Source organism: Mytilus galloprovincialis, chromosome 6 (assembly GCF_965363235.1).
Source record: "Mytilus galloprovincialis chromosome 6, xbMytGall1.hap1.1, whole genome shotgun sequence".
In the NCBI taxonomy this organism is placed as follows: Eukaryota; Metazoa; Mollusca; class Bivalvia; order Mytilida; family Mytilidae; genus Mytilus; species Mytilus galloprovincialis.
In genome coordinates, this window is record NC_134843.1 from 50418223 (window position 1) to 50442868 (window position 24646).

General features: G+C 30.7%; 1 protein-coding gene across 2 annotated transcripts; it reads right to left on the reverse strand.

The window, feature by feature from the left end:
- Nucleotides 1–19709: 19709 nt before the first annotated feature.
- Nucleotides 19710–23098, reverse strand: LOC143078172 (GTP-binding protein RAD-like). 2 transcript variants are annotated; one of them, XM_076253121.1, is made up of 4 exons: nucleotides 22294–23098; nucleotides 21732–21814; nucleotides 20952–21129; nucleotides 19710–20517 (listed from the first exon to the last, which is right to left on the reverse strand). In XM_076253121.1, exons 1-4 carry the CDS (start codon nucleotides 23048–23050, stop codon nucleotides 20252–20254), a joined length of 1284 nt encoding a protein of 427 aa, XP_076109236.1. In that variant the 5' UTR covers nucleotides 23051–23098; the 3' UTR covers nucleotides 19710–20251. The 2 variants fall into 2 exon arrangements, with proteins under 2 accessions (XP_076109236.1, XP_076109237.1); XM_076253122.1 differs by lacking the exon at nucleotides 22294–23098 and having other exon boundaries at nucleotides 21732–21870.
- Nucleotides 23099–24646: the final 1548 nt, after the last annotated feature.

Consider the following 24646-nt stretch of genomic DNA (forward strand, 5'->3'; position numbering starts at 1 on the left):
CTACATCAATTATTAGTACATGTATGACAATGTTCGATATGATTTTATCAGACAGGGGATATGATTTTTTTTAATTGGACTGCATTACTAAGAGATGATGATGAAAGACAGATTAGATATGATTTTTTTTCTCTTAGTTATTGGTTTATGTATTAGACAATGTTAGAGAAGATTGATAGAAAAAAAGTGTATGTCGAGTTTTTTTACTTTGCCTACATCAGTCATAAATACTAAATACTTGCCTGACGAGTCAGATATGATGATATAAGACAGTGGATATGAGATAATTCTTTTGCTTGGCCTACATCAATTATTTGGTTATATATAGGACAATATATGTACTATGGATAGTTATATAAGACTGTGTATATAATATTTTTTTCTAATTTTGCCTGTCATTAATTGCCTGTCCATTGGCATTGTAGAATGTTGATATCAATTATTTCATTTGGCCTATATGTCCAGGTCTGTATTGTTAAAATGATTATAAAACTTATTTTTAAAATATTGTGAAATGTGTTAAGTAGATTTCTAACATGTATTTGATGCTGTATAAAATATTTAACTGGCTGGAGAAAATGTATACTGGTACATAAATAGATAATTTTGTTTATTCTATACACAAACATGAATTTTTAAGGATTTTTTTTGTTGTTATAAATGATAAAGAATATAATAGCACTACATACAGTGACTTTCATTCTCGGTACAGGATAATTAAAACAAATTTAATTCTCACACGACCTTTTAAGAAATAACTTATTCCAACTTTAACTGTTAATACATTGAATCATCATTGTCAGTCCTTTCTCCTGTAAATTGGAATTATATGCAGGTGTTTAATTTTTCAGCTACTAGTCTTTTTGTTTGGGCTTGGTAAATTTTTTAATGTAATATGACATTCTAATGCAACAACGTTTGTAACGTTCATTTTGATTGGATAACGTCACTTTCGGCATCAATTTGGGATTTGATGGTCGCAAATACCCGTTTACTGTCTCCGCTAACGCGTCGCCAGTAAACTTAATTTGCGACCATCAAATCCCAAATTGATGCCGTCGGAGCTTAAAAAACAATACAGTTATCTCCTAATTTACATGCTTTATCCAACATTGACAACTTACTTGTAGCATTTTGATAATGTTTAATTCATAAAAAAATGCTACAGAACCATATACATTTTTTATTTTTATGTTTGTAGTTATAACATTGAGTACTAACAGTCTGTTGTCTACTTGGTCATACTTGTGTTGGACTACACCTGTGTTTATAGTACTGACAATAAAAAAAAATTATCATTCTTTTTGCCTTATTCTATAGTTTCTTAATTCTTTAAACCAAGAGTGCAGACACACAAGTCAAGGTCAGATGAATCACGCCAGGCATACATGTACAGCTTAAAATCCTTCCTACAACAAATAAAGTTGACCTATTACTTACTGTTTAAGAAAAAACAGACCAAAAAACACAAAAACTTAACACTCAGCAATGAAACATGAAAATGAGGCCAAGGTCAAATACAACCTGTGAGAATGACAGTACATATTACAAACATTCCATACAACAAATATAGTAAATCTATTGCAGTATAAAAAAAACCCAGACCAAAGCACAAAAACTGAACTGTAACCATTGAACCATGAAATTGAGGTCAAGGTCAGATAACACCTTTCATTTATTCATGTACAGCTTAAAGTTTTTCCATAGACCGGAAATAGTACTAGACCTATTTGATAATGTATCTGAGATATGGACTTGACCAATAAAACTTAACCTTGTTCACAGATCCATGAAATGAGGTCGAGGTCAAGTGAAAACTATGTGACAGACATGAGGACCTTGCAAGCTACGCATATTCCAAATATAGTTACTCACAATAAAAGAAATTAACATTACAAATATCCTAACTTTTTTTCAAGTAGTCACTGAACCATGAAAATGAGGTCAAGGACAATGGACAGACGGAAACTTAAAATCATGAAGACTGGAGTATCTATATACAAAGTATGAAGTATCCACCTTCTAAAAATTTAGATATAAAGCTTTTAAGAAGTTATCTTATGCCACTGCCGTCTTTGGATCATGTACTAACCCTATGGCATGCTTTCTGCCACAAAAGTCGCAGGCTCGACAAAAAACACTTTAGTCCAAATAATACATAATTTGTCTGCTCTGGTTGTATATAACACAACCTGTCAGTTTTCAACCATCACACAAATACATGTGCAGTTATTTACACTTAGAAATATAAGTTACAGGACATGTTGGAATAGCTTGATGGGACAGCAACCAAGCAACACAAATATACAACATAGATATAGAACCTATACCTGGAAATATACCAGTGCATCTAAATGTAAATGTTCGACATAACAAAATTGATCCGTGATCGCATAATCATAAAAACTAGTATTTATACCCATATTTGTTTTCATTTATGGCGAACAAAATAGTCAATTTGTTTTATTTTAACAATTTGATACATCTGAAGCCTGTATTTAAATTTGAACCACCATTTCTATTATTGTGCAGTATATATATAATAAGATGTGGTATGATTTTCAATTAGAATATGTAACTAGAGAGCATGATTCTACACAATGCTGAATTGGGAACCTTGCAGAAAAATGTGAAAATAAGGAGTTGTGGAATGATTGACAATGAGACAACTATCCACCATGTAAGCAATTCTACATTCAAAATCGATTTCTCCCCATGGACTCAAACCCAAGACCTCTGTGACAAAAGTCAGTCTTTGATTTTTTATTTTCCTAAGCTCAACGGCCTACGGATAACTAAGTATATTCAAATAAAGGAAAAAATCCTGTCATATAGACAACTCTCCTTCACAGATACCAATTGCCATAGAGGTTATCACTAAAGGTCATAATTAGCATTCAACAATGAGCCAAATCCATGTGGCATAATCAGTTATATAGGGCCGAAATATAACAAAATATAACAATTTATACGGAAAAATAAAGCAGCTGATATATATAAGATTTTCAACTAAACCAAAAAAATGTAATGCAGAAAATCATCAAATTTCATAGAATCGCGTTTTCTGGTTTTTATAATTTTTTGTTTACATAGAAACAACAGGGGGCATGACCCTTTTCGGGACGTTGGATCGGGTGTTTTTAAACTCGGGATTTCGGGATTGATCCTTTCGGGATCCGGGATTTTTTTTCGACTTTTAGGATTTAAATTTCTTTGAATTCGGGACCTCGGGATTTCATGTTTTTAAGCCCAGGATTTCGGGATCAGGACCCCTCTGACCCCACCCCAAACCCCCTTAACAAAGCATTAATACAGATATATTTCCTCGATAGTGCATTTATTTTATTGTTTTTTAGAACTCCTTAAAAAAAATCCTTCCAGGCCTGATGTAACGGCATTTTCAATTGAGTATTTTCATTTTGCATGTTAATATAGGGACAAAATTACCAACTTTAATGTGATTGTTTCATTTGTTTCCATGGCAACCGTTTTTTATTAGTGTTTTTTAAAGTCTATACTCTTGCACCTTCACATAACTGATAAAACATTAATAAAATTCCATCATTTGAGCCTGTAACTATCCCTTAATTGAATATTTTCAAGAAATATCAGTAAAGTTTCCATGGAAACCGAAATAAAATGATATTTTTCTTTCTTATATGCACGGTGACCTATATTTTTTTCGTGTTTTTTTAAAGCTTATGGTATCAGCACTTCATCTCTAAAATATATCAAATTTCTATCATTTGTTTTTTAATGAAAATATGACTTGAAGCATAGAAGGTGACTAATTTCCCTATATATCTATACAAAAAAGCCGAAATTTATGGTTTTTTAAGGTTCACGTAATTTTCTTATATGGCCGGTGACCCCCCATTTTTTTTTTTTTTTTTTTTTTTATATTTTCACTATATACCTTGTAGGGATCAACTGTGCAAAGTTTTGGAAAAATCTATCATTTTTATTTTAGACACCTATACCACCTTAAGATCTTAACATCGCGTTCCCATTTTTTCCGGTTAATTAAGAATTCTTAAGATCAAAATTCTGCTTCAATTTCAGAACTTTTTAACTAGTGTTAGTTCAAAACATATAAACATAACCAAAGGGACATTTAAACTTTAGTTACAAAACTTTGCTAATACCAAGAAAGATATTTTCAGTTTATTGCTATCAAGCCTCATTTCATAATCTCAATAAACTTGTCCAAACATTCGACTTTTAGAATTTCTAGTAAAATTTAAATAACAAACTGACAAAAGTTGCTGACGATACATGTTGCTCCATTGTTACTTGTGAATTATGGTCCAAAGCTAACATATACGTGAAGCACAGTATATTAACCTCTATTAATTTTCTGTCGTTGAATGACCTTCATGAATTATGAATATCAAATACTAGTATTCTTATAAATTTTTTTTCAGTAAAGAAATTGTATTCGATAATTGTATTTAATTAAGGTGATAATAAATAATTTCCAATTTATACCATACAATAGCCATATTTTTTCTCTTTGCTTCTTTGTCAAATACGAGTATTGACAAGAAATGCATTCCAATAAATCAGAGCATCTGCGCAAAAATATTTTAGTTATAAGTCATTATCTTTGAAATATTATATTACCTCTAACATTGCCTTTATCAAGACAATAGATGAAATAAAATAGATTGTTCTTAAAAACAACTTCGGATAAATGCTAGAATAGACCGCATCGATCTAATGTTGAATAGTGCCTGTAAACATGAAAATGCATCAACACTTCTACCATTTCCTCTCTTCAAACGCTGTTGTGGATTTAACTTTTGTCTTAAATAGATTTCAATGAAATAAAAGGATCTATTTCCATTCCTGTATTCAAATACGTCATTCTGATTCATACGTTTTGTACATAGGATATCATCATTGAAATTAAAAGAAAACAGATGATAGTGTATATATCTGAGATGCATGAGTAGTACAACCCTTTATCGTTTTTAAAGTTACATAACTATCAATCATTTAACAGTTGAATATAGCATTTCTATATCTTTTATTAACATGATTAATGCGTAGTTGTGCGTTATAGCATGATTTCAATATAATTATAGATTATACTTGATCAATTCAACGAGATTGGTATTCTCGCTTTGGCCGGGACGGCGAAAGCGAGAAAGACAATCGAGTTGAGATGATCAATGATAATCCGTTTATCGCTATAACCTATGACGACGTTGTCCATTTCATGTCAATTTCGTTAGCAACGCCACATGCCTGCTAAGTTTCTGGTGATAATTTTCCATCTCAAGCGAGTAGCATGATATGAAAATTATCACAAAAAAAGATCAAAGGAAAAATGCACAAAATAGCGATAATATGTTATATACGCAACACAAATGTTGAGAGTGACCGACGATGATGTCACTGTCTGAAACCAAGTGAAAGTATCTTTCTTCTATTTCAAATCTGAATACGGTTTAAACAACAGAATAAAATTGTATCTTGATAACTTTGCCTTTGGTGTTTACTTTGTTATAACTAGAACATTTGGTTTTATGTATTTGACTCCTCACTCGTACTATATAACTGATGATCGTTTCTATATATATTTCATGTTATCCCTTCTTTTGAAGGGTTTGAGCTTTTGATTTTGTCATTTGATTAAGAATTTCTGTTTTGAATTTCCCTTGGATTTTTTTTTGTGATTTTACTTTTTTGTTTCTTCAGTTAAACTGATTTTCATATATGTTGCGTTACCATACATAGACTGCTTTTAACCTTAACTGAATTATTTAAAATATTCACAGATTTGGTTTAAAAGTTGTATAGTATCTCAAATATTCATATAAAAAATTGGATATCACTAACTAACTTTCAATGTATTATATTTTACAAAACACGTTAAGTTTGTTTAGTTTTTGTATTTTCGTGTTAATGGTTGTTTTTAATTTTTTAATTTTTTTTATAAAATGTTCTATCGTCAGGGGAAAGAGACATTTACAACACTGTGGTTGCAACCGGCAAAGCAGGATATACATACCCATCTGGATCACCCAATATAGTTTCTGGTGTTTGATTCCTTTTATTTTTCTCCGTCTTTGTTTTCTTAATATTCTTTTGAAGACTGCTTTTTGTCTGTGTTGCATCTTGAAATTTGTTTGCAATATATTGTCGGTTTTGCTTACATGTAGGTATATTTTATTTCATGATTATCTGTGAGACTAAAGCAGTGTTTTTATTGCTACGTTTTGCGATTTTTTTTTAATCTTCTGAAATATAAGATTTAAAAGCGTGTGTATAAATGTCTATTCAGAGAAAATATTTATATCAGTTAACAGTCCCTCGTGTTCAAACTGTTAATGTTAGCGTTTATTTCAAACTGTTAAACCACGATAATCATTAGCATTTTTGATAAATGTCACAATTGTATGTATGATTCGAGATAATGAAAAGTGACGACACCTTCAGCAATCTTAGTAATTTTAACAGTCAAACTCTAAACTAAAATAACCATTAAACATTGTATGACGGGATTACTTGTTAAATACAATCACCCGTAATAGAATCGGATATTTGTACTATACATGTATTTAACTGTAACATTGTCGTACAATGACCAATTGTAGCATGTTCTAATGCCACTATATATATTTTAGGGAAAATAAAGCAAACCTTTTACACTCTTCTATTTTCTCCCTCGTAACATATACTTTATATCATTATTCTTTACATGATGCAGATAATGATATCTATTGATTTCGTGTTGTTTATTCTTTAATTTTCTATGTTGTGTCGTGTTTCCTATTGTTTTTCTGTTAGTCCTTTTCATTTTTAGCCATAGCGTTGTCAGTTTATTTTCGATTTCTGAATTTGACTGTCCCTCTGGTATCTTTCGTCCCTTTTTTTGATACATGTGTCTTTGATTTTTCCAAAAGAACTTCGGTGGTAGTCGTTTTTCTCTTGTTTTTTTTTTTTTTTTTTATTTTATTTTTGCTCAAGACTGAGATGTGCATTACAGTAGCACGTACTGTTCGAGTGAAGATGTACCCCTTTGGTTATTTTCTAATAATGTATGGATATCATATAGGAGTTTTATAGTACAGCTGAGGTAATGAATATCATTGTTTTCTTTTAATTTTTTTGTAGTCCAATATGATCCAGGTCGTAACAGTCAATTATAATATGATGGCACCAGACAACATTCGAAGGGATTATTTCAACTTAACAATTTGGATCAAAGGGTGTAATATTTTTATTATCAACAATAACCCTCTATCAAGACGATTTTATAGGATCACAATGGCACAAAAGCAATTAGGAGATATATACTCTATATGCCGGTGTTTATAGAATCCTACAACTATATTATTGTTCAGGCTATTCATTTGAACTGATATATATATACATGGACAGTTCTGATGTTGAGGCTGAATGGCATAATGTTATATGAAGGTGATATGAAATCAGTTATATATGCTCCACAATCGCATTTATTTGTTGTTGGTTAAGTCAGTGAATTTTAATTTCATATGAAGCTTGCTTTGTCTGCATCAATCCAAGACAGGTCAATGACATTATTATAGTCGGGTTTAAAGGAAATTTGAAATACAAAGAGTTAATCGCAAACAAGCAACGTTGCATCCTTTTCATCGAAGTAAACCTTTAGTAAATAAATCTTTTTCTAAATAAAGTTTACATAGAGTGCAGAGTACGAAACATTTGGATTTCTGTTTTAAAACGTACTGGCTTCAACATGTTCAAATCAAGCTTCTCCTAAATACTCGGATTAAATTAGAAATACCATTCGGTGAACTGTTTAAAGTTTAATAATTCCTTCTAAAAATACCAAGTAGATTGTCGACCTTCCTGTCAACCATTAATGTAGAGGTCAACTTACTTCGGTTATGTTTTGATCAGAGTTAACAATAGAATAGTTGGGATAAATCAAATACGGAAATATTCAAATAAGTCAAAACTCACCGAAAGTTTACTGTGCGTCCTTCAACAATAAAACAGTCCATGAATAACCACCTAATATTCAGATTTAGATACCAAAAACATCAAATGGAAAATGCGAAATAATCCAGGTAAGAAAATAATGGCATAATTGATAACAATTCAATTCAAAATTATAAGCATTCATGGAATTTGATCAAAATTATAAAATGATGCTTATCATATCATACTAGAAATTGGTTAACTATTTTGCTTGAACAAAATCGTAATTGTCATATTTCCATAGTTTCCAAATTGCACCCATTTTGATAAATGTGTATACCTTTAAATTCTTTCTGCACATAAGTGTAAAACACAAACAATAATTTGGTAAGTAAAACACTTTTATATTGGAAGGAGCACATATAAACATATCAATAAGGATCAAAACCAATGACACGTTGTTATATATATTACACCTCAAATAACAAATGTATAACAATTAAGACAGAAAACTAATGGCATGCTTTATTCGTGAATGAACGAAAAAACAAATCTGATATACAGATAAAACTGCGAACCCATTAAACACTAATTTACCGACGGGCAACTGATGAATGAGTAAGTGCTTACTGATCTGACAAATCATTTCACGACGGGTGCCACATATGGAGCAGGATCTGCTTACCCTTCCGGACATCTGAGATCACCCCGAGTTTTTAATTAGGTTTGGATTGCTTTGTCTTTTTTTATATATATAATATTAGCGTTCAATTATTTGTCTGTTTGTATTTTGTTTGTAGCCATGGCGTTATCAGTTTATTTTGTTCTGTAATTTGGTATATTCCCCCCCCCCCCTCATTTTTTTAACATTTTTCCGATATATATCTGTATCAAAAACTAGCTGTTGTTTCTTTTTTTATTATTATTATCGTTTGGAATATGGCAGTTGTTATCCATCCGTTTGATGTGTTTGAGTCTTAGAGATGACGAAAGTAACACCAGAGATACTGCATATTATTAAAAACAAGTATATTAGTTGACATGTTCCGAGTCAAATTGCAGAATCTTTATTAATAAAAACGAAATATTGTGCCTTAAATCATGTATTGGTAGTTTGCATAATTCTTTTTCTGTTTGTATAATACTCTTTTAAGTTTAATGTAAAGCAATGACAACTTGTGCATCACGTTTATTAATGACGGACATATACTATTTTCATTCGTGTGCTTGCAGAACTGTCCAAACATTTAAGACATGAACCTAACATGCAATGGGTAATATTTGATCTTGGATGTTACATCTATATTTAACATAATTGTGTCAAATACTTTCTAAGACTGAATGTGTTGTACTCTAAGTCTCGTTTTTCTTATTGTTGATCTTAATTTGTATTTTGCCTATAACTTAAACCATTGTTTGCACAAAACAATTATTTGGATTGCTCACCAAATTTCATCAGGGAAATGGAACAATGAACAACTCTCATAAAAGAAGGACAGATATACCAGAGGGACATTTAAACTCATAAGACAGGAGGAGAATGTCCTAGCTATAAAACCAGGTTTTACCCACTACTTACTTGTTCAAAGTTGTTTTAAGACCTCTTTCAAACTGAGTTAAACTTTGTGTATTGCAGTGTGTTGGAATGTCTCGCTGTATTGAAGACCAATTGATGGTCGGACTGTTTTCTACTCTTTCGTCGGATGGTTGCCTCTTTGACACATTCCCCATTTCTATGCTCAATTTTTAAAGGACAGTTGTGTTCCATGAGTTGTGTTTGTTGATGTAGCAGATCGTGTGATTTTGTATATCTTATTGACTTCCTCCTTTTCTCAGTTAATTCGGTGCTTCTGATAATATCATATCTTCTAACTTCACACAAGTTTAAGTCATTTCTAAGGTCCTTATTTGAGTGCATTACAATGAAGAAATATCATGGACTCTACATTATCAAGATATAATCATAGAGGACCAAAAACAAGTCCTGTTGTTATATTGTTCTTTACAACAAATGACGCAGTCATTATCCTATAAAATATTAATTTCAAAATGACCTAAATGACAGCATCTGTTATTTGAAAATAATATATAATATCTGTTGTTCATGACGATCGGAAATTCGATTTATGGCTGTGCTTGCCGAACTGTGAAAAGAAATAACACATAACCCACACATATTAAGTATAATACTCGCTCTTACGTGTAAATTCAACAACAATGGGATAATCCCCTGTATATAAATGGTCAATTGTTTCTTATTTTTTTGTTTACATTTAGTTTTTTCGTCTAAATTTGTATTTTGAATGTAACCTTAATTGCTCGTTCTAAATTAATTGACATGTATCCTTGATTATAAGAAAGTAAATGAGTGTACCAAAATATTTTCTTATGTTCAATTATTATAAATGACGTGATTAGAAATACCAACAGCTGCAAAAAAAATTCATTAGACACACAGGGTTTAAGCAACCTTTATAATGTATAATAAGAATAATTAAGGTTGAAATAATTGCAGGTAACATACTGGTCATGTTAGGGACTTTATAAACTGTGTTCTTTATTCACTCCCTCTACTCCGAACCAGTGTAAGTGGTGTATGTAGTTTATCCTTTTTTCTATATATTCTATTTCATATTTTACGAATGTATTTGTCATTTTGCGGACCATCAACGCAATGTGATGACAATGGGTACTTACTACGTGCTGTTATTTCACTAAACACTGTCATTTTTCCCGATTCCGAATCATGACCGAATGTTTACTCTAGATTTTTATTCGGTTGGTATTCTTATTGTTTTGTCTTTTTTGATTGCACATGTATTTTCTTCATGTATCAAAGGCCTCTTTTAAATTTTGTCTTTGCTATGTATATTATCACAAAAATAAAAAAAAACTATTTTCAAAACTTTTTTTAATGAAAAAATAACAAATATCACATCACAGGAAAAGTGGTCCTTAATCTTAAATAGACATAATATTATTTGGAATAAAATATACAGACTTCCATTTTACATTACTAAAAACTCAAAATTACAGTGGCTCCAATACAGGATTAATCACAGAATTTTGGGATCTAATAAATTACTCTTCAAAATTAAAGTCTCACAAAACAATAAATGCACTTTCTGTACGGACTCAATAGAAACTATTGAACACATATTCTGGACATGTCCAAAAGTTTTTGATGTTTGGGAAGAACTTAATAAATGGATATATTCAAAAGTCCAAATTGAACTACCACTTAATTTAGATATTGTCTCATTTGGGATATTAGAAAAAACAGAAAAAAACTACTTAAAAAATCTCATAATACTATTAACTAAATATTATATATACAAAACAAAAATGCAATGTGGACAAGTAAATAGTGTAGCCTTAAAAATTATCTTAAAGAAAATTTGTTCATTGAAAAAATAATATTTTATAAAAATAAACCATTGCAAAGAGCGTACACCTGCTGGAACCCCTGGCTCCAACTAATAGAATGATTTTATAAATTAATTTTCACGTAATAAAAAATATCTACCCAATCCATGCTACCTCAGAGTAAGATTTTCTGTTCTTTTTTAAAATTATTATTAATAATATTATACGTTTATAGAAGGATTCAAAATATCAACTGTATCTACTTGTCTCGATTTTGCTGATGTACTATGAACTTATTTACTATTATTAATATATATGTAGTTCTTTGCCAATAAACACATTACAAAAAAAACTATTTTCAAAACTATGAAGGTTTCAAAATACTAAGAATTTTCTACCCTTAATTGTGTTAGCTGGATATGGCATAACACTTAGATTTTTGTGTTTAAGGGCTCTTTTACATTTGACCATTTTTAAAATAGTGTTGATTCGAGCGTCTCTGGTGAGTTTATTGAAAACGAAACTTGTTTCTGCCATTCAAAATGAAAAAGAAAATTCTGGTAATTATTATTCCTTTATTCAGTATAAAAGCTGCTGTTTTTATATTTAGATTCGACACTACATTTCAAACATGGTTTGACTTGGATAACAGTATGACAGGCATTACCAATGGGTTATTTTGCAAACATCTGTAAAACGCTTATAATTTAGTAGTTTTAAATGATAAACCACTTTTAAGGTATTTTTTTCCAATGTTATGCAAAAATTGTTTTATTGATTTATTAAATACTAGTCTCTCTATCAACTACATTAGTTTGGTCCTTGACAACTGAGATCATTATCCATACATAAATCATTCTAAGTTTATAACGCAACAAAAAATGTTTAACTGGAAAAATCAATAAGTGTTCAAGGCATTTGGCCTTCGAAAATTGTGTTGCCTAGTCCTAATTAGACTAAACGTTCGTCTGAATCATTGCATCATAAACATAAAGTATCATAATTGTTCAATATTTTATAAAAGAATTTTTTTTAACAGAAGGGTCTTCCATTTACACCATAACAAAAATAACAAGATGCAATGGCCAAATGGGATGCCAATGTTTGCAAATGTTATGTTTGATTTTCGAATTAAACAATATGCAGAAAAACGCTGCTTAATAGAAAAACTTTGGAATATGAAATAAATCAATAGAGATGATCATGTGTCAAATGAAATCATACTTTTTTTGTGATAAGAACTCATGATCGCTCATTATAAAAAAGAAAAGGATAATCATTTTTAAAAGTAAACTTGTATGTAAACACTGATCATGTTTTGTAATATTATCTCTTTATTTTCCTATTTTCCATTTCAAGATTTAGGTGCTAACAACATTGAGGAATACAGTTTGATAAAGGTCACAATATAACTTTTAAAATTTCTGACAAAATAGCAAACGAAAGGACATAATTATAAGGAATTGTAACACTGGATCTGTAAGGATAGTATATATGTTCGAAAATGAAGGGTATTTATTGTTTTAATATTGATCAGCTGAATATAACATGCTTTTGAGTGGAAAGGGTGACTTGTTTTAGTTTATTTTAGTTTTAACATATTTATTTACATAATTGGGAAACAAGCAACTTATATTAAATCCCGTCCACCTAGCAGGTGCAAATGCTGCTTTGTAGCGGCATTATTCTGCTCTTTTTGCAATCTACAAAGGGTGTCTTTTACGTTCTACAGTTGTGACTATCACTTACACGGGTCAACCATATATTGTTTCCTTACGACGGACCATCGTTGTTTCTCAAGGCCATACTCTCAAATGGTGTCAAGGTAGAGCCGAAAATTTGTAAACAAATGATATATACGAACATAATGATTTTGTGTCTAAACTTATAATGTTTCAGTCATTCTAAACATGCAAACGTTTATTAGAAAAGAGGCGTCCTTCAGCTGGCCCCTAAACAAATATATACTGGTTCAGTGATAATGAACCCCATACTAAACTCCAAATTGTACACAAGAAACTAAAAGTTAAAATAATACAAGACTAACAAAGGCCAGAGGCTCCTGACTTAGGACAGGCGCAAAAATGCGGCCGGGTTAAACATGTATAAGAGATCTCAACCCTCCCCCTATACCTCTAGCCAGTGCAGAAAAGTAAACGCATAACAATACGCACATTAAAATTCAGTTCAAGAGAAGTCCGAGTCAAAAGACAATATGTAAAGATGTCTGAAAAACAGAAATTTAAATGGTGAAAAGTTGTTATTGAACTTTTATCACGTATGGCCATCAAATTACTGTACACTGCTATCAGTTCCAATTGCTGTATGAATAAGTTCTTAACATGTGTCCGCCATTTCTGTTTGTCTTTGTTTAGGTGTTTTCTTCAAAGAGATAATATATTTTTTGCAGTTCATGTGTTTTTATATCCCTATGATACATTAAGCAAGTGCATGTTGATATATTTGAACTTCATCTAGGCGGTTCCGCTTTCGAGAGAAAACTTCATCTAGTACGGATATGAGAAGGAAGTACGGCAATCAACACTTTACAAACAAACGGTCATCATCTCCAAAAGTTGAGCGATGCGATGCATCTATGTTACAACACACGAGAACCACGGTTTCCTGTTCTTAGATTTAATATACCTGAATGACAACACATCCTTATCATATCGTAACACAAAGTCATATGATTTGTATTATACAAAATGTATTTACGGGAATATTACGTTGCCTCTTACCGACCTCAACCTTTATCATTCTTATAATACGTTATTATATTATATCCATAACTATCTTAAAGTTCCGATCGATTTAGATGAAAGCTATTCCAGTTCTTTATGTAACGAATGTGATATTACATGTAGTATTTGATTTTAACCTACTAAACTATTATAAGAATAGAAAGACATATATTAAGTGTGTGTAACATTACTTATGAACTGTTATTCAATTAATCGTTCTACGTAATCTGTAAACAAACTGTTTTTAAACTATTTGTTTCGTCAAATCTGTAAACAAACTGTTGTTTAGTTATTCAGTCCGTCAAATCTTTCAACAAACTGTTATCTATAAAGAAATACATGGTTTCTTAAATATTATCACCAACACTAAATGAGAAAATCATTGGTGAATAATACCATGTTTATAACAAGTTTTTTTGGAAAACTATACGTGCTAAAGTAATGCCGATTCTAACATTGAACAAATATGAGGTTATACAAGTTTCGTAACTTGGCGCAGAGATTGCATTAAACCTCCACAAGAAAAGTAGAGGTAGCTTCTTGCAACGCGTTTTAGTTACGTATTGTTTATATATTTCTCTAATTTTTACTCAATTTATCTTTTTCCTGACCTATTTATTATTTTTATCTAATTAACATCTGGTTCGTTTGATTCCAGTTGTTCATTGGTCAAAATTTAATTATGACTACATGGAAAAAGGTGACGATGCATGATGACGTCACGTAGAACATATCGGTTTTACAAGTCGCTCGAAAAGGTTAAGAATTAAGGTTTTCTGCATATCGTCATTAGAGAAACAATTCACCACCATATCTCGGGCAATACGATATTTATCAATGTTTAACAGTTAGATTTTAAATACTTTAAATGTTCGGCGGGTCTCGTTTTTAAATTTTGAAATTAAACTATCTCGAGCGGATAGATATCGCAAAACACTGAATGCAGTGGAATAATTTATATTTATGACGTGCAATACCTGATACTAAAGTTTATCCTTTTAATTTTTTTAATATCCCATTGACCTTTTCATAAGAAAACTATAGAAATCAAAGTATCTGCTACATATCTCTATATATTCCTTGCTATGAATACAAATGGACGACCTTAATCAAAGAAGGACGACAGATACCAGAGGAACAGTCAAACTCATAAATCGAAAATAAACTGACAATGCCATGGCTAAAAATAAAAAAGCAAACACATAAACAATAGTACACATGACACAACATAGAACACTAAAGAATAAACAACATGAACCCCACTAAAAACTAGGGGTGATCTCAGGTGCTCCGGAAGGGTATTCAAGGTTTGCTGTTATCTTCTTTTTGTGGGGTTGTTTTCTCTTTGACAAATTTCCTATTTCCATCCTCAATTTTATTTATGACAAACATAAGTTTTTTAGTCTTCCTATTGTTTGACGCAGTCATTAGTTTTTCAATGTGAGTTGCAAATGAATCATTTCATAATGCTATTGATATTCTTTGCTATCCTTGCGAAGAACATTTAATCCATTAGAGACTTCCTTTGTTTGTTTGACAGTGCGTTGTACTATTTTTGGGACAAATTATATCAAAATTATAGAAAACTTCATCAGCTCTAACTCAAAATATGGACACTTTTATGTTAAGGGGGTCTTGAAATCCTTTGACAGCTTCCGAAGTGCTATTTTTTTTAAACCTTTTTCAGCTTGACCTAATCACTACTTTACATAAAAATTATGACCCAAAATTTTTTAACAATGTCATTTCACCCCCCTTCTTGCTTTATGAGGCATAAAACATGGAGAAAAAATTTGGAAGGGGTATAAAAAATATTAGCAAGTAACACACTGTCCACACTAAGGACTATATTCGTGGACAACAAAAATCAAAGGACGATAACTGTGTACTCGAACCAGATATAGGAAGATGTGGTATGAGTGCCAATGAGACAACTCTCCATCCAAATAACAATTTATAAAAGTAAATCATTATAGGTCAAGGTACGGCATTGAACACGGAGCCTTGGCTCACACCGAACAAAAAGCTATAAAGGGCCCCAAAATTACTAGTGTAAAAACTATTCAAACGGGGAAAACAACGGTCTAATATATATAAAAAAAAAAAGAGAAACGAGAAAGCCGTATAAATTACATAAACAAACGACAACTACTGTACATCAGATTCCTGACTTAGGACAGGTGCAAACATTTGCAACGGGATAAAACGTTTTAAATAATGGTACCAAACCTTCTCCCTTTTACTGAAACAATAGTATAACATCACAACATAGAAAAGTACTATGTACTATAATATGTACTGGATAGTCGTAGGAAATACTATAAAACGATTAAAATGTCACTATAACAATATACAATAATTAACAACTTGTGCTATAGTTTTGGTCATTTTGATAATACATCTACTTTATAAAATAGACCATTATTTGGGCCAGCAATATCGTGATCAAATTCCTACGTTCAGAATTATTATCATCAACCCAATAAAACAAAAAGAACAAGTGTCAGTTGTTGCAGTGCAATTATCAGATACTGCTCTACAATGCTCCACGAGTGACACCTCTCGGTCACCTACATTTAATGATACAACTAAAATGTGACAGGATCCTGGCAATGACAGTATACTTTTTTTTCTTTTATATAGATAATGCGTAACGGTCGTCCAAATTATGATATTGTTCAAAAATTATTGGGAACAATAATAAACACTTTACCATTTACTCAAAGTGTATTAGCATTTTGTAGAGAACAATCATTTCAGAGATATTCGAACATAGAAATTTAAAATCCGCGAAAGGAAAGCAGGATTCACCACTTTTAGGAGTAAAGTTAAGTTTTTGACAACTTTTCATTTTTCAATTCTGAATTGATTCTGATTCTTGATTCTGTTTTCGTCATCCAAAAATTGCAACTATTTTAAAATATCCATTTTTTTATATACTCATACACTGGTCGTTTGATATCCTCCAACATATATTGATTGTGAATTGTTTAAGCATAACACATTGTGGAAGCTTCAGTTTTGAAACTGTTACTATGGACATCTTGGTATATTGAAGCTTATCTTTCAACATGTTGTCATCTAACTGATCATGTGACGTAAACAATTTTTAGGATTTATTGTTCTGACGATTTAGTCTCGTTGAAATCTCGTTCAAAAATTATTTCCAAAAATGTGGTGCAAATGGTAAATAATAATGAACTTAATAAATTTCATAAATCAAACTTATCTCTGTGAAAAAATATTTACAATAAGAAGTTTTTGAGTAATTTTTTTTTCAAATTTTATTACCAATCAAGTCAGTCTTTTAAGCCAATTTTTGGAGAAAATTGGATAGGGGTGCAAGAAATAATTTAACCAGAAAATTATACATCCCACATCATGTTTTCTTTGTAAATATCTTATATATGTATTGTTTCAATCATTTATAACAAAGAAGTTAAAATAATACGCATTTTGTTAAAACGAAATAACAAATTTAAAAAATTGACGGCAAAAAAACATCAAAATATGATATTAACAGTAACGCTCATATCAAAATATTTATAAAGCCAAACAAGTAAACGTTGAAGAGCATTGGGGATTTAAAATTTCAAAAAGTTGTGCCAAATACGGCTAAGGTTATCTATACCTGGGATAAGAAAATCCTTAGTTTTTTCGAAAAATTCAAAGTTTTTGTAAACTGGAAATTTATAAAAATGACCACATTATTGACATCCATGTCAACACCGAAGTTTTGACTACTAGGCTGGTGATACCATCGGGGACGAAACGTCCACAAGAAGTGTCATCGACCTAGTGGTGTACATAGTTATCATATAAACCCCAAAATCAGTTAAGTTAGAAGAAAAGTTTATTTCTAGAATTTATTTGGCTTCTGTGAGCTGTACATCCTTAAGGTGGCTACAATGTTTAAAAAAAATGTTGGGTTTTTTTTTCTTCTCAGTTTGAAATTTCGTATAAACTGATTAACAAACCGTGGTAATGATGGATTGTTCATATACGATGTATGTGTCAAGAATTAAGAATGCCAAATGAAATCTAATTGTCTTTTTAATACATTCTAAGATGAAAATTAAAAATTAGAAATTGAAGGAATTGTACCTTTTTTTTTAATTATCACCTAAATTTTGAGAACAAAAGTTACGTTAAACAACAAAGTCTTCATTTGTTTAAAGAGTTGTCATATTTGCTTTTATTTTTTGTTACACTAATCAACCTGACCGACGCAACGGAAATGTTTAAGGCTTCAATATCAAGATAAATGAAGTTGTTAAAAACATGTTGATTTTCTATTATCATGATAGTCATCCTTATTTACATGACCTATGGTAAGTTGTCAATGGAATGACCATGATGAGGTAAGTTATAATCTTCCATACGCACAATTAAAGTGATAAATATTTAGTCACACCTATAAAAATGCTTTTTTTACAAGTATTGTAATATCACTGACAACGTTAAATTGGAAATTGTTTTCTACGGTTTGAGTTTTTAAACCGGATTTGTTTTATCTCAATCGATTGAGGACATTTTAGCACACCGGTATATTACGGTTGTCGTTATTTGCCCTTCTTATATATTCCTCCTATCTTTGACAGCATGCACTATTGTCGATAATTTTGCTAATGTGCCTGGTCAATATGCCACTTTGTGCTTCTTTGTTATATACATGTAATTCTTTGAGTGTTTTTAGTGATTAAGTTGTTAATCAATTACCTATAATGTCTGTTTGTTTTGTTCACACATCGTTGTCAATATAATGGTGCGGCTGTCATACATGTGAGAGACTTAGGTTGCTGTAAAATCAGGTGTAATCCACCCTTTTTCTACATAAATAAATTGCCTGTACCAAATCAGAAATATGACAGTTGTTATCTATTCGTTTGATGTGTTTCAGCTTTTGATTTTGCCATTTGATTGGAAACCAACGATTTTTTCTTAAATATAACTACACAAAAATTGAGTACACACACAATTGCGTTAATGATACATTATCTCACTGTTTGTAAAGTTTCGTTCTCAACAGAACAACATCTTATTAAAAAAACCAAACTATCGCATTTTAACCTTAATTTAATATCTAGGTAAGTCCATTGAAGGTAATACGTACTGCATCATCTGCGATAAGTACATTTAAGTGGGGTTCGTATTGTTTATTCTTTAGTTTTCTATGTTGTGTCGTGTGTGCTGTTGTTTGTTTGTCTTTTTTCATTTTTAGCCATGGCGTTGTCAGTTGTTTTAGATTTATGACTGTCCCTTTGGTATCTTTCGTCCCTCTTTTACTGTGGACTTTTATTTTTCAGATAACGTAGATATCAAGTCTATTTTGTATATATATATATATATATATATATATATATATATATATATATATAAAGATCCAAGATAAAAGGCTTAAATAAAGGCAACAGTAGTATATCGCTGTTCAAAAATCGTAAATCTATGGACAAAAAACCAAAATCGGGGTAACAAACTAAAACTGAGGGAAACGCATTAAAATAAGAGGAGAACAACGACACAACATTCAAATGTAACACACAGCAACGGACTAAGCATTAGACAAAATCCGATGAGAATTACCAATATAACATCTAATGATATGAATTACTCCGTTATAATTCTGACGTTTTGTGTTTCTAAGAATTATAAGTGGTGTTCAAAACGAAACAGTTTGGACGCCATATATTTTTACTCGTAATAATATAACAATATAATAAACAGTATAACAATCTTGAATAACAATTTCAAGGTGCTCAATATTGCAATGCAACATGAAACATGTGTAACAACATTTGATTAAACAAATAGTCAACGACATTGAAAGGCAGTGATAACATTCCAAACATTTTATAAGTTGTCACACTTTAAGTTAAGTTATAAAAGGGAAACATAAAGTCTTCTTATACAATACAAAAATAAAGGCACAGTAAATGACATTCATTTTATTATGATAACGTTTAGATCGAAATGATAAGGCACTTAAATGCAAACGTGTTTACCATTTTACCAGAAGTCTTAATCAGATAATTATATTTTCCTTAATATTTGTATGATGAATAAGAATTAATGATATGATTATATTCTTTAAAGAAGTATGTTTATTGATGTTTATATCGCTCAATCACATAATCTACTTGTACTGCATGTTAACGTTGAAATATACTGGAATTGAGTAATGCTTAATTAATATAATGATATAATTCATCATCTTAACATATTACAAATTAAAGAAGAAATAAATTTTCACATTGTGATACAGGTTTCGAGTAACGTTTAAAGATTTTATTTAGAAGTCTTTTTGGCCCTTTTAATGTAGCATTCTTTTTCCCTTTTCCCTGTTTCAAAATAGCTGCTTTTTCGATGGCTTCTGGATTTAGCTTTAGTTTTATTTGTTTCAATAATCCCACTAGAAGTTCGTCTACTTTGAGGTTTAACACAGCTGATGTTTCAATGTATTTACATTCAAATTCTTTAGCAAGCTGGAGTGCATCTGAAAATAGTAAGACAAAGGTTTAAATTCTATGTTTAACAGAATCTAAAACTGAAGTCTATCATATTATCGTAAACTTTTTGTAAACTATTTTACTTACTGTGTTAGATTAAAAACAAATTATTTGTGGTGCACTTGACCTATAATAGTTTACTTTTATAAATTGTTACTTGGATGTGTAGAGTTGTCTCCTTGGCACTCGTACCACATCTTCTTATATTTACATATGTTTACAATTATCATAAACATTGAAAATAAATGATAGCAGAACATGATAAAGTTATGGATGGAAACGCGAAATGTGTCAAAGAAACACAAACGCCCGCCAACAGAGAAGAACACAAAAACATGAAAAAGAGCCACCACGAATATGATTAACAAAACAGTTATAATTATGATGATTATGTAACACATAAAAAATGTCGACATCTTACCTTCTTTGGTAATTTGTCTTTTTCTGACTAGATCTATTTTATTGGCTACTAGTATTATTGGTCTGTCACTATCAAGTTCGATTCGAAGATGTTGTAGAAAACCCTGTGCTTGTGTGAATGAATCACTATCGTGGACAGAAAAGACAACAACATGGGCGTCTGTTGGTCGATCATACTCCTATAGGAAACAATTTATAAATATTAATTACAGCATTGCTGTTTTCCATATTCCTGCTGAAATAAATCAAGGAACTCTTTAGGTATCAATGAACGTCTTCACCTACTCAATTATCACACAAACAGCTTTATTTAAAGTAAATATATTTTGTTATGTCTGACAAACCAAAGGTATGTATCGTTTTGTGTAATTTCTAAATGTAACAAGTAAACGTTAGATTATGTATATCCAAAAATATGTGATGCTTTCCTTCAATGTCTTGACAAAAACAGTAATACTGATTTAATCTGATTTATCCTCCTTTTGTTCAATCGGTAAGACATGGTTATCTTCTCAGCCTGAATATGTATACAATGCAGCTAGTGTCGTTCAACGGTACAAGAACATCATTAATATTACCAAAAAGCAAACATTTTAATTTACGTTTTATATTGAGTTAAGCCTTCCAATTGATATTTTATCGTGTGGTTTTCTTTGCTGTGATGTTATGCTATTGTTTCAGAAAAAGGGAGAATTGTTATTTGGATGGAGAGTTGTCTCATTGGCACTCACACCACATCTTCCTCTATCTGTGAAAAGGAAAAAAATATTTATAAACTTACCTTAATGGAAGACAAATCAATAAATTCCATTGTAGATTCCTCATTGTCGACAACAATAGTGAGTTTCTTTTCATCGAATTCATCTGCAAATGTAAGATGTAAACAAAAGTTTAAGACGAGTTACAATGCGTCATTGATGTTGTCATGTGTCATGTGATTTTGCATATTGACGTGTTTTATCATTTATAGAATGTGGTGTTGATTGCATTACTTTGAATTTTGTTATCTTATTTCGTCAGTACTTTTACAGATTGTGTGTATGACGTATTGCATTAACACCTATCTACTATTGAAACTTTATGATGTCCTGTCAATTTCCTATGTTTTTTTAGTTCATGTAATTGCTGTCTTCCGTTTGCATGATTCCTATCTTTTTTCTTCATTTTTTTGCTTTCTATTTACTGTAAGTTTTATTTAATGATCTAGGTTTTCACTTCTAATAGTTAAAAACGAATGATGAAAATCATTTTTGAAAAAGATGCTGATTACAAACAAATTATTTGAACTCATTTTGGACGACATTTATGTAAATTTTCTGATTTAGATACAAAAAATAACTTACCGATATCTGATTGCATAGGTGCCATGTACTCTGAGCTCATAAACCGATCTTTTAATGCTGTTTTTCCAACACCATGAGCACCTATAATTGGTACTCTATAGTATCCAGTTGAGAAACTCCGAGAACTGTCATTAGAAGCATCACTTGTTAGTCTTGATCTACAATGAGATGAAAATGACGATCCACTGCCTTTTCTACGATCCGATGAAAGAGATCTATAGTTAGATGACACTGAAGAACCACTGCTTTTTCTACGATCCACTGAAAGAAATCTATAGTTAGATGACACTGAAGAACCACTGCTTTTTCTACGATCCGCTGAAAGAAATCTATAGTTAGATGAAACTAAAGAAACACTGCTTTTTCTTGAATCTGCTAGAAGGGATCTATAGTGAGATGAAACTGACGCACCGCTGCTTTTTCTACGATAAAAAGGAAGACTGTCGCTTAAAGGTCTATCTTTTGTTGTTTCAAAAGATCGTATTTTTTTAGATTTTTTATTTATTCCATTAACAAACAAGTCATTTGAAGATCTTGATATTTCGTCCAAAGGCAGATTAAAACTTATATTTCGCACAACTTTTTTTATACAATCAGTCTGCTTTTTTTTCTTCAAAGAACTTGTTCGCAAATTTGGTTCTGATTGTGTATCTTTTCCTATTACTTGTGTTAAAAATTTTGGGAGAACACTTTTTGTTTTATTGAAATATTGCACTTCGTTGTTGACTTGCACCTCTGGAAATACATTATTTGACATTGCACGATACAACTTAATGCACTGTAGTTAAATAATATAATTCCTTAACTTCAAAACCAGGTTTCCATCTACACTAATTTTCACATCATCTTAAATGGCATTTTAAACATTAATGCCATTTTTTTCGAATGACATGCGTCATTTATACCATTGAAAGAGCACGTGATTTTCAGTTACGTAAATGTGCATGCGAGCAATCTATTGGTTAACTCAGATATTTTAAAAGGAAACTTATTGCATGCAGCAAATAAAGTGTTAACTTGAATAAATGCTGTAAGATTAGAAATAGGAAGACGTTTGGTTGGTAATTTATTCAAAATAGTACCTGCAATACATTTAATTGCTCAAAATGTAAAGATTATTTTGCATGAAGTTTCAAAATGAGTTAATCATTTAAGAAATATAATAGAAAAAAAGAAAACCAATGAATTATAAGGCAAACTTACTAGAATTCACAAACGCAAGTATATAAAACAAATATCATAAGTCTCACAAGTTTCATTTCGATATGATTTTTTTTAACAAGTAACCCTTTTTTACCTGCTTTTAATTTGTCGTTTTGCTTTCTTTTATTATAGATGTGTTTATCAGTGTTAAATGATTGTGTGCGTAAGGTATGCAATAAATTTAAATAAATATTTTTAAAGGGAGACGACTGAACAAATCGTATATGACTACATGCTGACTATTTAAAAGTACTGCATGGACCGAAAAAGAATAGATAACAATTCACCAAATGCGAAATTATGAATTTTGTATTTTGCAGCAGCAATTTATTTAAGGAATGACTGTAATATTTTTTCTATCTATGAAGAAATAACATTAAAAATGTGGTGTACACTCAATAACGCGCGTAGTGTGCACAACATTTTTTATGTTATTTCGAATAGACAGAAAAAATATTACAGTCATTTCTTATAACTTAATTCAAAATTCCATTTTAAACCGTAGAAAACCATGAAAAAACGTTGATGACGTCACGGTCACATGACTAAATTATGTCTATGGGCTGATAACAAAATAACGTCAGCCAATGAGAAGACGCGTTACATCCAAAATTAAATTATATACTGAATAAATAGAAAAAATAGTTCTAAATATTATTGAACATTCTTATCATATGTAAAACAATTACTACTTTGAATCATTGTCCTATTTATATCTTTACATTGTTATGTTTAACTTAGTGAGATTATATTTAAAAAAAAGGACCTAGTATTTTGACTTGGCTAAGTTTTTATTTATAAATTTTAATAAGTATCAGGGAACTTGAATATTTATATTCAGCAGAAAATTACAGATTTTTCAAAACCACATTTTTAAATTCATTGGTTCAAACAGCATAAAAATGTTTTATTCAGTTTAGCTGTGTTTATATACGATGATCCTTTAATGTTCAAATTGGTAAGGAATGAAATAATTTGATACGCCAGACGTGCGTTTCGTCTACATAAGACTCATCAGTGACGCTCAGATCAATAAAGTAAGAAGACCAAATAAGTATAAAGCTGAAGAGCATTGATGACCTGACATTCCTAATAGTTGTGCCAAATTCGGTTGAGATATTATATGCCTGGGATAATAACATCCTTGTAT